The sequence below is a fragment of the Leptidea sinapis genome, chromosome 2, assembly GCF_905404315.1.
Source record: "Leptidea sinapis chromosome 2, ilLepSina1.1, whole genome shotgun sequence".
Classification (NCBI taxonomy): domain Eukaryota; kingdom Metazoa; phylum Arthropoda; class Insecta; order Lepidoptera; family Pieridae; genus Leptidea; species Leptidea sinapis.
In genome coordinates, this window is record NC_066266.1 from 14,938,329 (window position 1) to 14,955,472 (window position 17,144).

At 34.6% G+C, this 17,144-nt stretch overlaps 1 protein-coding gene across 6 annotated transcripts in view; it reads right to left on the reverse strand.

The window, feature by feature from the left end:
• The window catches only part of LOC126976801 (LIM domain only protein 7), a 182,093-nt gene that overhangs the window by 68,864 nt on the left and 96,085 nt on the right, over positions 1–17,144 (reverse strand). For 5 of the 6 annotated variants that reach the window (XM_050825433.1, XM_050825424.1, XM_050825408.1 and 2 more), the window contains exon 3: positions 11,912–12,109. In XM_050825433.1, the coding sequence (XP_050681390.1) occupies positions 11,912–12,010 (99 nt within the window). In that variant the 5' untranslated portion in view covers positions 12,011–12,109. Of the gene's footprint in view, positions 1–11,911; positions 12,110–16,240; positions 16,352–17,144 lie in introns of those variants that run through there. The other variant, XM_050825416.1, reaches the window with a different exon arrangement.

A 17,144-nucleotide genomic window follows, 5' to 3' on the forward strand; every position in this document is an offset into this window, starting at 1 on the left:
CAAGGCAGTTTGTTCTTTAATAAAAAAAACTGCAGGTACATAAAATATATATATTATTAGCAACATCACAATGGTTACATTTCAAATAATGAAATGTATAATATAATTATGAGCATTAAAATATATCACTTCGTGGAATTTTACTGAAACAGTTGAAAGTAAAAAACGTAATAGTATAATGTCACCAGTTTATAACGTTTCAGAAGGTCGCAACGTATCCAATTTTCAATGCGAAATTTTCAGATAAAATAATATATTTTCCATTAAAACATAGAATTAAAATTTATACATAGGAAGTTTTTAAGTACCTACCTATCAGATAAAATAATAACAACATCTTTCAATGACTTTGGAAGATAATCTGTGGAGAGTTTTTAGTTTTTTTCGCAAAATATTATGATAGGTGATTGGTTTCGATTATATTATGTGATGCTGACTGTACCTGGGTAACAACATTAATGAAACAAAGTCAATTGACGTGGTAAGTAGCAAGCGCTTCACTAATTCAATTACGGTGGGACCCGGGATTGTCACAAGACAGACGGACAGCGCGAGAAGTAACTACTAGTTGACGATTTAAAGTATTATTTAGATTTTAAATCAAGTATTTAATCGTTAATTTAAACACACGCGCTTTATCGTATTATGCTGATTACAATATACTTACATAATTTAGACGTCTAGATATAGTCACCTGCTGTTAGACAACCGATAAAAACAGGTCAGCTTTAATATTTAGGTGTGCGTGACAAGCTACGTCTTACATTCTCGAAATGTATGCACTTTTTGTTAATGTGCGTGCATTCCAAAGATAGACTTTAGTTCTTAATTAATTTTTTCGGCGTTTTCACAGCTGTCATAGTCTTTCTAGACGTATAAAATATGATCTAAGTCTGAAATAGTAAATGAAACCCCCTAGGAAAACACAAACCGTTGTTCCGGACTGTCATTGATGAAGCGAAAGGGCGTTGCAGGTGAATGTGACCCGTACTCTCGTTTGTCCACCTCCCGATGTTAAGTGATCACAGGAACGATGCCAGCCTTTCAGAAAGGTGTTCACGCTTTTTTTTAAGAAAGCTCCTTGAAAACCGCATCGTAAAGGAACGCCACACATACAGATGGTGGGGATGATGGCCTATATGGCGTGTCTTCCCAAGTGGAATTTTGAATGTATAACCGCAACAATGGCCCCTGCATCGTGTTAGTGTGAGAAGTGAGTTTCACGTGCCTTTTGAACTACTTGATAAGGAATTATTAATTTAAATATTCAGAATATCTTACAATGTGTATAGGAAGGCCGGCAATGCTCTTGTGATTCCTTGGTGTTGCAAGAGAATGTGGGCGGCGGTGATCACTTAACACCAGATGACCCGTACGCTTGTTTGTCCTCCTATTCCATAAAAAAGAAAGAAATTTTTTAAGCCGACTGCGATTGTTTTTGGACGACGTCAAATATGTGCTATAATAAAGTGTAAAACGGTCTTCGCGAAACGTCAATATGATGCTTGCTCGTCTAACCTTTACAATAAGATTCACGAGAAGACTTTTATCTAGACAAAGTACTTATAATAATACTTACAAAAAAATTAAACACACACACAGACACTTGTCTGTGCTGTACTGCGAAACTAGTTTTTAAATTTTATTACAATTAACAAGTATACCCATGTATATAATTAACTAGTATTATGTAATAAACATTGTAAATTTTGTTGTTTAAGTTATTCGCAGTGAGTTTAAAAAAAAGTGAAAATAAAGTATTATTATTGCATCGTGTAATTTGGTGACAAGATAGCGGCAGATGTGTGATATTGTTATTACGGCGTTGTGGACAAGAGGCCTTATATTTTATTCATTAATATTCAGTGTTCCTTTCAAGACGTTTGCAATAAAGTATGTTACAAATTAGTGTGAGTGTGGGCCGGAAATGAAGCTCTCATGACAAAAGTTCAGCAAACACGCACTGCCGCGTCGCTTGATAATTGGAGGCCATTCCACCGTTGCGTAACAGACCGCTGGAGTAGTGGCCAAAACTCGTATTACAATCACGTTATTGTCTGTTAGTACTAATTGGTACTTGCTAACGAGAAAAAGTTATCAAAACAAAAAATCAAATTTAGTATTAAACTAAATAAAGCTCTGATTCCTCTCTACCAATGTGGAGTAAAAGACCATGTAGTGACAGCTATACCAAGAACAAGGCCACATTATCTCCGGACCTCGCTGGACCGTGAAGTCGCCTCCCGTTCCCCTTTCACCCCCTCGCCACTAGTAGTGTTGCGTCAGTACGCTTTGCAGTTTCATTATCGTTACATATACATGTCATGGATATTTTCATGCTATCACTGCTTTTTTTTTAAGTTTTTACTAAAAAATTTTGACTGTTGTTGTTAATAGTTAATCGTTGTCTTTAGTTTTGATATTAATAGATAAAAGTTATCCACAAAGGGTCTGTTTATCCTTCTTGAATTAATAATACGTTACAATTAGAGCTTTACCTAAATAAATAATATATCTCCTTATTTGATTTAGCTTCCCTTGTTGTACTACATACAAGTCATCTACAAAAGCCTCAAAACGTAACGGTTACAATCAATTAGCAGCAATGAATAGCAACTGCTTTACAACACAAGCATCTCTCACAACGCTGAGTTCTGCTAGCATCGCTTTGTAGAGACACCTCATCATTTAGCACGTGTAGAAATGGACCATCGTGCTGCAAGGCTGTATAATGTATGAATAATGAATAACGATAGATTTGAATGGCATCGTCATTGTGACAAGTAAATATGCATTCAAAGTTCTTCGAGTATTTATGCTTTAAATGAAAATGTCACTTCTTGCTCATGAGCAATGGAGGCGTTATTAAATAAAATAAATCAAGGAAATTTATGAAGAAGGTTCGTTGAGAATTTAGTCATCAAACGATGTAGCACCAAACCATGGTACCACCAGCTCACCCCCATGCTACTCACTCTAGGATAATTAAGTATAGACTAACGGCCGTTCCCAATATACTATCTACAGATAGAGATAAATTACAACCTTCTACTGTCAGTAATTACCTGTCAATAATCTGAAGCTGTCTCAATATACCCGATAAGTAATTCTTATGGCCTTATATTGGGACGCGTGAATTGCAATTTCCATACAAACTTCTATCGCTGGTAAGCTATACGTCGTCCCATTGACAGACCGCGTGTACGGATTAGGTGAGTTACCGTAGATAAGTTCATTGGGACAGAAAAGTCAACGATAGTTACGATTTTTTATCTCAAGTAGGCCACAACCGGAGATAGAATGAATATTGGGAACGGCTGTAAGGGTGGCTATTAATAATGTTACAACTCCACAAACCCATCACGTTTAATTTTCGAACCTGTCATTTTATATGAACATGTATATTGTTTTTCGCCAATCTGTGTTAAACATTCTTATGATATTCAAACGGAGTGGGTTGAAAAAGAGAAAATAGTTCCAATGATAAAATTACAGAATGAAACTCTATCCGCTTGGTAATTAAGTGTTTTTGTACCGCGATATTGAAAGATACAACGTGGTTTTTTTTTTGATATTATTTAATATTTACGGGATTATGATATGCCATATATTTCTATATAACACTAATACTAAAAACATTTCCTGTTAATTAATTAATTAACTTCTAACAATTTCTAACTATCTTGTTTATGATATCAAAGTGATTTAATGTTGACGTCTCATCGCCATTCACAACAAAGTTGCAAATTTCCTCTTTGACTTTGGAAAATTATTGAAACGCAATAACAAAATCAATTAACATCATGAGATAATTAATTAAATTAATTGATATTAATGTCAACAAAACATCTTATCGTGACCTAACTCACAAGTCACAATTTTACCCGCGGTCACACGATCGGCTCTTATCGGAGGCAATTAATTAATAATACCCATGTGTAGATAATTATAAAATAAAATTCAGGAAATATTTAATTTAAATATAAAGGAAAGAAAATCAGTAAAACTGACAACATTTTCATCAAATGTTTCAATTAAACTTGTTGTCCGAAACGGAAAAGAATTGATCAAACTGAATTTAGTTACTCCGGGTTGGGTAAAGAATTTTTCGACAGCCATACATAGAAAACGTCATAAATACTTCAATTAGTTTCTCTTTATGTCGGTTGGTGAAGAGACACCAGTGGGAGGCTCCTTTGCACAGAATGCCGGCTAGATTATGGGTACCACAACGGCGTCTATTTCTGCCGCTAGTGAAATTACTGGGAAAATGAGACTTAACGTCGTACGTCTCAAAGTGACGACCGCAATTGTAGTGCCGCTCAGAATTTTTGGGTTTTTCAAGAATTCTGAGCGGCACTGCATTGTAATGGGCAGGGCATATCAATTACCATCAGCTGAGTGTCCTGCTCACCTCGTCCCTTATTTTTTTATTAAAAAAAAGACACTCGGTACATGGAGCCCGGAGAAGCAGAGAATGAACATGTACTATCTATATAGTACATGTTCATTCTCTGCTTCTCGGGGCTCTGCTTCTATATATAGATATAGGCTTATATCTCATAACTTTTTACTCCGAAATCATTATAAATATGAAATGTTTGTGACCATCAAAGTCAAATAAACGTTACTCAATTAGGCATAAGCTAAGCGTTTTTGAATCGCCACTACAAATATTTCTTTTAAATTTCTGAATCTATATATGTATATATAATAAAAGTGGTCTTTATTTGAGGCTCAATCACGATCACTGATCGTATCGATATGAAACTACTACCATTCGATGCGAAATTTATCCTAGAACATTCCTTCATTATTATTTTTTTTTTTAATTCGCCCAGTGTTCGTAAATAGTTGAGCTCGCGAGAAGAACATATATAAGAAACTCAACGGCCACTCTTTTCAATCAAGTCACTTCTTCAGTCGGTCCTATTCGGTGTCCGACGAGAATGGAGAGCGTTCGACTGCACTCATTAAAATGCAATAAAACATTATTACACGTAACAAGCGATGTTTTGGTAACTCTCGGAAGGAAAGCGAGCTCTACAGCACTTACGTCACGAGAGCTATTTGAACAGCGCATAATGAGCTATGTACTGCGTAGGAAATGCTATTGTTATATCTGGTAAGTTTTGGGAATAGAATAATTTAATAAATACGGATTACGTGACTGAATACAATATTGTATGCCTATTATTCTTGTCATTCAAAAATGTTAAAGGGTTCCATCGGTAATGATAAAAAAAGTTGAATTGATTGATCCAACAGTATAACGTGAGACGTTTTTTTTATAAAAATAAGGGTCGAGACGAGCAGGACGTTCATTTGATGGTAATTGATACGCCCTGCCCATTACAATGTAGTGCCGCTCAGGATTCTTGAAAACCACAAAAATTCTGAGGGGCAAAACAATTGCGCTCATTACCTTGAGACATAAGATGTTAAGTCTCATTTGTCCAGTTATTTCACTAGCTACGGCGCCCTTTAGCGAAACACAGTAGTGCTTACACATTAATACTTCACGGCAGAAATAGGCGCCCTAGTGGTACTCATAATATAGCCGGCATCCTGCGCAAAGGAGCCTGCCACTGGTGAAACATAAACTCAAATTATATTTTGTAATTTCAAAATGTCGTGGAGAATCTTATTTCTGTCTATCTTTCAATATAAGTCCCTAGTATTTTTAAATTCGGTATTTGTTTCGTAAAAAGTTTCATTAAGCATATAATGTACTATGATAGAACATATAAAATAATTTGTATGCAAAGTATTAGCACGTATTAGTATCTTAATATTCCACAATACGACGTAAATAAAAATAATTTGAATGTAATACGACTGACCTTAGTATTGACAATAAGTCTTTACAAATGTCAATCTGACAGTACTATGTACGTTGTGCATTCAAATATAGAAAAGGTATAGACATTAGATACAAACGTAAGCCGTGCGGAATCGACAAGGAAATAAGAGTGTCGCACTTGACCCCATTACAACTGGTTGTGCCGCTCCAATTACACGAATATCAACCTTATTTGCATAACAATAGTCTGAACAAAACTAGTACCTACTTGCAGAGATATAAACTTAATGTCATTGGCTTAAGACCGAGATTTGAATAAATTGATAAATAAATAGAATGTGTCACCGATGTGTATGAAAGATTGAAAGTGTGGTGTTAGGTTATGTGCACACTGGAAATACTATTTGGTGCTAATATAGCAAAACATTGTGCTAAACGAAATAGTTAGTTGTTCGGGTTGATACCAACGGCCGAATTCCACCAACGGACATTACGTCAAAATGCTAAATACCACCCGCATCACGTTGACGTCTTGCATTCCACAACCGCGCGTTTTGCAAGAGATTTCTTGCCACTCACAGTCAATTTGTGGAATCAATTACCGGCTGCTATTTTCCCGAACCGATACAACTTAGGGACCTTCATGAACAGAGCAGTAATGCACCCCTTGAGCACTGGAGTTGCGGATGTCCTTAGGCGGTTGGCTCACCAGTCGTTATCACGTGAGCTTCTTATATAAAAAAGAAGAATTATGAAGTCAAAAATCTTTGTTCGTTTAAAACGTTCACCTTATGGTAAGTGATACGCCCTGGCCATTACAATACAGTGCCACTCACGACTCTTGTAAATCTCAAATTTTTGACCAGCATCCCAATTGCATTCGTCACTCTGAGACATAAAATGTTAAGTGTCACTAACACAGTAAATGTTACTATCCACTGCACCTTTCAACACAATATTGCGTGACGGATGAAGAAGCACAGATAAATAACAAAAAGTAAAATATCAAATAATAACGAGGTATAAAAAATTATAAACTGCACTTTTATAAATACATACTAGCTCACCTTTACTACTTTCATGTAGCTTCGAGTTCTAAGGTCATCGCAATCTGAAGCCGAAACGTGTTGCATCAGTACAGTGTAGTTTCATTACCGTTAAGTACATTTCGTGATATTTTCGTGCTATCACTGCTTCTGTTTTTGAAGTTTTCATTGTTACGTTTTGACTTGTGTTGTTAATAAATCTGTACTTTCTGTTGTTCTGTGTCACTATAATAGTACCTACTCCCGGAAAATTAAATACTTTTTTTACTTAACCCAGATTCTTTCACTGATTTTTCAAAATTATAATAATAATAATCAGTATCACAACACGATATCATTACATCAAGCATATAATACTGATACAATAAATCGGTGTTTATATATTTACAATATTAGTGATGGTTTTTTTTTTCACACCGTAAGAAAGTGACCATGTGACGTCATCGACGATAGGTTCGGTGACAATGTAACCGGGTAATAAATCTCATTTGATTTGATTGGTTGACACTCATGTCGTTTCGATCACGGTTTCAATGTGATAGTATGACAGTGTGCACAACGCGTAAGCTGTGATATTTCCAGAAGAACTGATACCGTATGATAGACCTTGATTGGGGTCACGCCGCGCTGTGATTGATTGGTTTGTGAACCGGATCCTTATCACACACGCGAGAGGGCATTGTCTTCAGTTAGGAATGTAGATCTGCAGACTCTCCAAGAATTCACTAAAGAAGAAGATAAGGAAATAACTAGAAACCTTAATTCGGTTACAGCTGTTATCAGATTGTAAATTGTTACAAAGTAAAAAATTGTACACTGAATATTTTCGATAAGAATACTTGCTGTGTGTTCTTGAAAACAATACCGAAGCAAATAAGTAGTTCATAGAACAAAGGACTGCAACGCAAAAAGTACTGGAAAGATTTAGTTCAAATTTTGCATGAACAAAAAGTAAGGCCATCATAATATATGTTATATATTGTCACGCTGATGTAGAAATACTATCATTGCTGCTTTATAGCGTTCACGTGGACGACGTCGCGGGCAGCAGCTAGTTAAAATAATATCTTTATCAATAGATTTATGCATTGTAGCTATAATTTTAAACCATTGTGCATGCAAAGCAGAAAATTATTAAGATTTTCGTAGTCCGAACACAATATAAATATTTTACACACGCCGTGTTAAATGTTAAGTTATATTTGGTAAGAAGGAAATTGTTTCTCGAATATTCTTCAATAAGGCGGGTTGCGGAAGTCGTTAAATGTCATCTTGTTGAACATTGAACAGTTTTTTAATTAACATAATATATATTTAATATTAACGTGTGTTGAAAATAAATTTTGTTACTAAATAAATGAAATCAAAAATATTTTATTTCAAAGGTAAATTAAAATCACACTTGAAATATGTCATTTCTTTCATACGGATTATTAGGAAGGCAGATTTCCTTTGAGAAGAACGAGCAAGAAGGATGCTCTTTTGAAAAGTTTCTTATTTTCAATACAATTTACAAATCATCTCAATTACCTACAATATATGTAAAGTGAGGCTTTTGTCTAGCAGTGGACGACTACCGGCTGATGATGATGATGAAAGTGATGCAACAAAATACTCAAACGTCAAATACTTAATGCCTGACACGGGAAGTAAAAAAAGTAAATTAATAAGTAAAAACACGAGAGTTGTTGAGTATAGTAGGTGCAATCAATCCACACACACCGCAAATAAATAAAAGTAATATGCGGAACATTGTTGAAGGGCCAAAAATTTACAATTTTAAAGTAAATAGAAGCTCTATATGAAATTCAAATAACTACAACCATTATCTAGTGCCCAGTACATTACCACTCAAGCTAATAATTCCGTGAAATAACCAATAAACTAAAGAGTAGATAATAAAGGAATGTGGTGTGAACCTTAGCATTTACACTGAGAAATCTGTGGACTGTGAAGGTCGATGGCAAATGTCAGTTGCAGACTGTACTGCTTCATATAGGCAGGTGATTTTATTGCCAATAAATACGCTTACTACCTTTTTGTAGAGGGGGAAGATGGACAACGGAGGATGGCGAGAATACATTTATTTTGGGACCCACTGAAAGAAGTGGCGTACATCGTGGAAACTTATTAATAATTGTAGAACGTAACAAAATTAAGAAAAAAACAAATCGTAAGTTAGTCTAAAAAGGTGGGTCGGGGACTCAGTGCTCTGTGAACGGCTGGATCACTTGGCGTTGCGTAGAGACGTCGCTTCATTGTATGTCTTCTACCGCATTTATCACGGGGAGTGTTCCGAAAAACTGTTTAACCTGATTCCTGCCGCCGAATTTCACCTTCGCACGACACGCCACAAGTTAGGATATCATCCCCACCATCTGGATGTGTGGCGGTCCTCCACAGTGCGGTTTTAAAGAAGCTTTCTCCCTCGTACTACAAAGCTGTGGAATGAGCTTCCTTGTGCGGTGTTTCCGGGACGATACGACATGGGTACCTTCAAAAAAAGCGCGTACACCTTCCTTAAAGGAAATGAGGCAGAAGTTCTTGGGAATGGCATTAGACTGGACTGGACATATTTAGCTTCAAGAGACAATGGTTTTACAACATGATGAGTATTATCTCTATCACAACACTACTGAAGTTCAAATTACAAAATTTAAACACCCTCGCATATATTGTTACATATTATTTTAAGGTTTCTTAACCACAAAGCATCCTTCCGATAGGAGCCTTCCCTAGCAAAGACAAAACATTTTAGCTCACATTGAACGAGCGTTGTTTGATATTTAACCTAATTTATGTTTAAATATTTTTTTTGCATGGATAACACAACAGGAAACGAAATTTTTCGTTGGTCCTAGGGACTTCTACCAATCATTTTGAACTGCATTTAAAATAAAAAATGCAGCCATTAAATAATGTCACACGAACAAGGAAACGGTTCGTAAAGACCCTTGGGCGTCGGCGACAGTACTGAGGGGAAAGGCTACTAAACGACCTTCGTCGTATTTCCGCGTCGATGTATTTTACGATCAACATGGTCTGAGAAGTCCGGCCAATGGTCTAGTATAGTTTAATGAAAAATAAATTATTGCAAAATACCTCTACTAAATTATTAATGTTTGGAGTTTATTGCATCAAATCCCTAACGATTTATTATATAGAGGTTATCTGCCATGTTATAAAACCTGCAGTTATCTATAGTTAATTAAAATGGTACATATTTGGACGATAAGACAGCACTTATAATCATTTTATGAAATGTTGTCATATTCAATTGGTATGAACATTAAGGCACCGGTCTATACGAAATTGAATTCGAAAAAGGACAGTTGAGAAAGGGTTCTTAGAATTTTATGATTAAGATTAAGATTATTATTATTAACACTTTTGATTTTAACGGTAACATAGCAGCCATTATCAAGCTTTGTAGGTCATTATATATATCTCACTGATCAAATCCCGTGACATTAATTTATACTTGCTTATTTTTAGTTTTTTTTGGTTTGAGTTTCCAATGGTATTATATTTTTTATGCCGTATTAATTAAAACGTAGTTTTAAATTGTATGTGTTGCGGTGTTACTTAAGTAGTTATGTACAGCATGTAAAGAGTGTAATTAGTTACTCAAATAAGTAAATAAATATCTGTATTATAACACTTCTTATATTCAACTAACGACACAATAACTAAGATCACACTTAGTTTTCCTGTATCGATAAATAATATTATATTATCATAAATAAATAACTATTATTCCAGTCATTGATTTGTTCTCTCCACAAACGCTAAAAATTTACTGTGATAAGTAAACGTAGTTAACATTATTAGAGCAAAAAAGAGTTTAAATCCTAAAAAAGCGGTAATCGCCTATCGTAAGAAAGTGAAACTTTTTAAAACATCTTTAACGCTAAATCGCGTTTAACCGTTACAAATCACTTGCAAATTAGAATTCCAATTGATATTGTATTTCTCAAATGATTCTTGTTTTTACTACAATGTTCTGAATACAAGTCATTGAATGTAATGGTGTTGTAAACGTTACAGAACACAAAAACAGAAACTGGACAAGTTTGACATGGTATTCAAATCCGTACTGCAATACTGATTGTAAGGAAATGTTTGTTTAGATTTAAGTGGAACATATTTAAATTGATATATTGATTGGATTGGACAACGATGATATAAAAGACGATTTAAAGGGTGAAATAATTATATCAGTACACATAACTGAATACATATTTATCTTTGCGAGGAAATATTTACTAAATATAGACAATATTTCGACAAATAATTATCTACTAGGTAAAGAAGACTAGACAAACGCCAAATCATAACATATCACCAGGATAACATCATTCTTTTTAAAAACGCCGGAAAGACTATTCAACGACATTGCACTAAATTCTCAAAAATAGAATCAAGCGTAGGAAAGACAGACTAACAGAGTCTGTACATCACTGTGTAGTGCAGCAAGAATACACCTGAAATCTACATCATCAATAATTATAACTTATTAATTTATTTCAAGGAATATTAACAGCTATTGACACATAATAAAAGTACATTAAACAACTTAGTGCTACTTACAGATATTCACGAATAGACGATAGAAGTAGTAAGAAGGAAAATTATAAAGAGTTCAACATGTAATATTATAATCTAATAATAAGTACACTTTATATTTACAGGTTAGTCAACGGATTCAAAAAATGAATTCACGATACATTGTTTCATTGCGTTAACAGAACTATATTAAAAATATTTTAATTAATTATTTCAATGCTTAGTTAATAGGTGGAGCTACACTGGTTAGCTACACTTGAATAATAATACATTTAGATATAAACGTGAATATATATGCTGTCTTTAAATTTTGCCAGTTTCTCTATACTGGATGCAAAAATAGTGTGCAAGCACTTCTGTGTTGCTAGTAAAGTAACTCAGAATTTTAGCTTTTCAACCCTTAGCAACTGTTTTTGTATTGTGTAGAGCGTACCTATCATTCACCAGCCAGTGCAGCTTCATATACGATGACGTTAGATAAATACAGGAAACTTACAGCTTTGGAGTAGCCGCTGCAGGCGCTGCCATCTGAAGAGTTGCTGTTGCGGCGCTCGGTGGAGGCCGGCGGCGACCACGTGCTGCTCTCTGACGGCATCTCACATAGCAGGCACTAGCACTGGCTAACGGCTCTCCCACTCTCACTCACTGACACTGCCCGGCACAACGTCCGCGGCCGCAATCACATCACGGATATCTGCAACAAAGATCAACATTCAAATCTTATGTTTTAAAAATTTCAGTGTCAGTTGTCACTGTAAAATCTATCCTAAACGACTAAATATCTATGATGCTGAAATTTATCCTGTTTCCCTGGACTGCAATAAATTTCACATGAAATTTTGGCGATAAATTCTATTAAATTATTCTAAGGTGTATTAAATATCGGTCTAGCAGAAAAAGTTTTTCGGTTCCTCTATAAATACATATATTATTATAATAAAATTAAATAATTCATCCATTGGTCACATTATTGACAATTGCAACTAAACAAGAGATGTTGGTCGCAGAATTTTGAAATACCAAATGATTACAGTAAATCTACTTGCAACGATTTAAGTGGTTATTGATAAAAAATGCATTGAGTCAGAAAATATTCTGGAATGATTTCAGAATGCTTAAATGACTGTTAAAAAGTTATGAAATTTGAGAAGAAAACACCGTTACCTGAGTACTTATTTTTGTTATATGCCATCTGTTGTTGACATTTATAATGACAAACCATAAACTTATAGACAAAACTCTCCTCATTATCGCGAGACTAAAATTTAAATGTTCATAACTGTTTTATGATTACTTTAAAGTGTGAACAAAGCGCACAATCTGCATTTATAATTAAATAATTCTAGCAAATGTTTTTCTCGCGCTATGTGTCATTTTACTGTTTAATTACTTTTTCTAGAATATACTATATCATTAAAAGCCTTGGTTTTTGTAAGTGTTCAAGTCATCGTTTCGCATTTAAAAATATTCTATTCGAATTTCCATTTATGTGTTGAATTTGACGAAACAAACGGTCTTAAAGTACTTTCAAGTGGAGTTTTTGCTGTTGCCTTGGGTCGCTCAGCCACATGTGTCGCTACTGGTTTGTCGTAGTGTTCCAAGTTATTAAACGACAATCACTAAGCGAAAGTATTTAATAATGTTTACAATTTACATTCAACCGGTATTTTATTACAGCAATACAATAAGTGTTTATTTTCAATAATGTTTTCTATTTGTATGAGTAGTTTGTATACACGTACATGGTTGCAGCGTTTACATTTTATACAGAATTGAATTTACAGATAAAATTTTCTTTTGACAGGATTGGAGTCAAGCGTATACGGATCCTAATAACCAACCAGTATAAAATGCAAAGAATTTTAATATTTTGTAAAATGTGATAGTCATCAGCCAAGCAAATAAAAATGCATTCTTGATTGGTTCTGCGTAGGCCACCTTAAATTGTACAGCTTTCTATTATGTACGCTAAGCAATTTTGTTATTGTATGATTTAAAAGATGGGCTTGAAGTTTCTTAACAGTTCTTCTCTCTTCATGACGTTTATGTCGTTATATTATTATTACTCTTTATGGTAAATAAATATATTTCTATACCTATTCTAATGACTAGCTGATAATACTAGGTAGGCATTCCGGTTGAGGTCATATTCGAAATAATCTTTCATGAATGAGCGTTTATAATGCTACTTCGAGTCATACCCGGGTATTAATAATGTATTAAAACTGTACATACCATCTAACAATGCGAAACACCGTTTACTATTGGAAAAGCCGTTAAGTTCTGTTTGGCACGTTTCGCTTATCAGTTCAAGACAATTTCTGGGGATTACGTGTTCGGAGACAAGAACTAAGGATTTGTAGCTCTGTAGGGGGAAGCGGTGACAGAGTAAAGGTCCTGTCAACTACGCCGTATACCAGTTAAAATTAATCATTAACAGTGACCCGCATCACGTTGACTTCTGGCATTCCACAACCGCGCGTTTTACAAGTAATTTCTTGCCTTACAGCCACATTGTGAAATCAATTACCGGCTGCCGTTCCGGAACCGGTACGACTTAGGGATCTTCAAGAAAAGGGCATATTCCCACCTTAAAGGCCGGCAATGTATCTCCTGACACCTATTGTTGCGGATGTCCAAAGTCGGTTGCCTCACCACTCCCCATCCCAAGAGCTTCTTGCCTAAATCTCTCTCTAATTGATTAAATCTCTCAGACAACAGGGTTGTACCAAAATTATTAATTCGTTCTACTTATATTTAATTTTATATCGAACTTGCTCCACTTTTACAAAAATAATGTAGATGGGTACATTTCTTCGATAATTTATACCTTATAGTTTACACTAGATAGAACCTCTTGTTGCTAGACAACCAATGAAAACAGGCCAGGTTTATTACTTTAGTGTGCGTGACTAGCTACGTCTTACACTCACGAATTGTATGCAAATTTGTGTAAGTCTGCGTGAATTGCTCATAATAGAGGTTAACACTCAACCTCAATTTTTTAACATTTTATCCGAAACAGGGCGACCAGAGCGAGGTACACCTTCAACCAAGTAGGTGATACATTAACTGACTGCAATAGATTTGCTATCATCATCATCAGTCGGAAGATGTCTTCTGCTGGACAAAGGACTCAATTAACAAAATATTGAGACACTTTTACACAAATCATCTTGCCTCAAACTAGGCATAGCCTGTAACTATGGGTACAAGACAACGATATATTTAATACAATATACTTACTTAAACATACATAAATATAAACATCCATGACTCGGAATCAAACATATTCATCATATAAATGTTTGCACCTACCGGGATTCGAACCCGGGACTTAAAGATGGATCATTAGATACTATAAATATCACAAATATTTTGATTTGCTTAGCGTTTTCCTTTTACGTAATAAAAATTTTAAATAGTGTCGATTTTCTTCATTAAATTCACTCAGTTTCATAGAAAGAAAAACAAAAATGCTGGAAATAACATTTAACTTTTTTCAAATGTAACTTTAAAAAAGTTATCTCATCTAAACCAGGTAGATAGAAATTACAAGTTCATACATATTTATGCGAAAAGACTTTTTCCCCTACATATACAATCATCTCAGTCAATTTGTAATATGTTGTTGTCCTGACAAAAAGACCGACTTATCGATAAAAGTCCGGATTTTAAAGTTTATCTAGTTTAAATATTGTTTCTCGTAAAGATTAAAGACTTTTATTTTATATTAGTTAATATTATGCACCTATTTTTATTACTGTATTCCGTCACATTTAAGATGAAATCCGGACAATATGCGGACTTGAGTCTAAAAGTCCGGATTAATCCGGACGGATGATAGCCCTATCTGTACTTACACATTCCCACTATCCAAAATCTCATCAGAACGTGGTAATATAAAAATGAACTCGGAAAGAAATTGCGTAAACGAAGACAAATCATCAATTGGTAAAAACATCACTTAAAATGTGAATCGAATGAAAGCAAGGTTAATTAAAAGTTAATTATTATAATGATTATCGCTAGGTTGCGTCACCTCGCAACTTATCCACCTACTTTCCTTCGTGTTACAATTGAGTACTTCGTGTTGGCACTCGTAGAACATAACTTCCTATTCATTCATATTTTGCATAATTACAAATAGTGCATTCAATTCTGTTGTTGGATGTACAAGTTTCAACGATTTCATTCGAAATATTTAACTACGACTACCTACTACCTACCGAGTGATTTCGAATCCTACTAAGAATTAGTGGTTTAAAACAGTAAACTAATTTTTATGCCGACCGTATATTTTTATATGAAAACTTGTTTATATACGTTAGGTATAAATAACAACTTTAGGTGATCACTTACCATCACATGAATCGAATAACATGAGCAATAAAATAAAAAGAAAGGTAGGTACCAAAGTACTAAGCTATACTTAAGTCTTGTCAAATGTAAAAATATCAATTTGTTACTGTTGATTCAGAATTCTTAAACATGATAAACTAAGATTAGATAACGCTATACCTATCAGATGAAAATGGGGTATTACTCAGCTCGATAAATATTAAAACCATTTTAACCATATAATAAATAATTGTACTACTATTAAAAATAAATATACTGGAAGAATAAATAAATAAATAGTCGCAACAATCTTATCTCTTGGAACAGTTTGTGAAACTAATAATTTGATCAATAAGTACTTAAATAAAAGAACACTAAATACCAACTGTGTGTTAACTTAAAAATTATTCCAGATGCACTCGAGAGCACATATCTGATAAGCCAATCAATGACGTCACAGATTCACAATAGAAACACTAATTACCCGAATATATCACAATGGCAGGCAACTGTTTCGTTTGCTAAACGACGAGTATTTTATAATAATCGTAGCAGCAAGCAATACGTCCGCACACGGCGACGGCGCAATTCGAACTGAAATCTGAATGTGAAATGTGTATGTGAATTGTGATTCATCCCACCGCTGGCACTGGGTACCTACTCGATGTCTCGATAGTCGATAGTGGCTGCTCGATCTACATCGATAAATCGATAACGATTGGAGAAATGCCTTGCAATTTTACTATCATGCAATACTTAATTCGCTGCGGCTATTTTGACTTAATATTTTCGCAATGACTGCAACGGTCAGATGTCTCAGAAATAAAGACGGCTTGCACATAATTAAATTTGATCCGTAATGAATTAAAAGTGTAGTTACAAATATTGGTCACTTGTTTTATGAAATTACATGAAAATTATGAAAGAAACTTATAAAGTACTGAACCTACACTTTGGCTGAGATCTATAGACCGTACTTAAGACTGCCCAAACTTTATTTACGTAAAACTTATTTGAGTATAAGCTTAGCATATTTGGTTCTTTTTATAGTCATTTGACAGCTGAAATTATGCTGAGCTTAAGCTAAGATAGCCCAATGCTAAAGTCAAGTTCGCGTTTTATCACACACAGCTAAGTTTTACGTAAGTAAGGTCTGAGCAAAGTTTAAGTACGCTTTATAGATATATATAGCCTCTTTGGCTTAAACCTTAGCTCCTTTTCACAAAAATGAAGTTTGTGACTCCATTAGGTTAGCCCCCAACCATTAGGTTACCAAAACGTAACTCCCGGTTTCAAATCCCGGTAGGTGCAATCATTTATATCAAGGAAATGAATGTTTTTTTCCGAGTCATGGATGTTTATTTGTATTTGTGTATGTTTTAGTATGT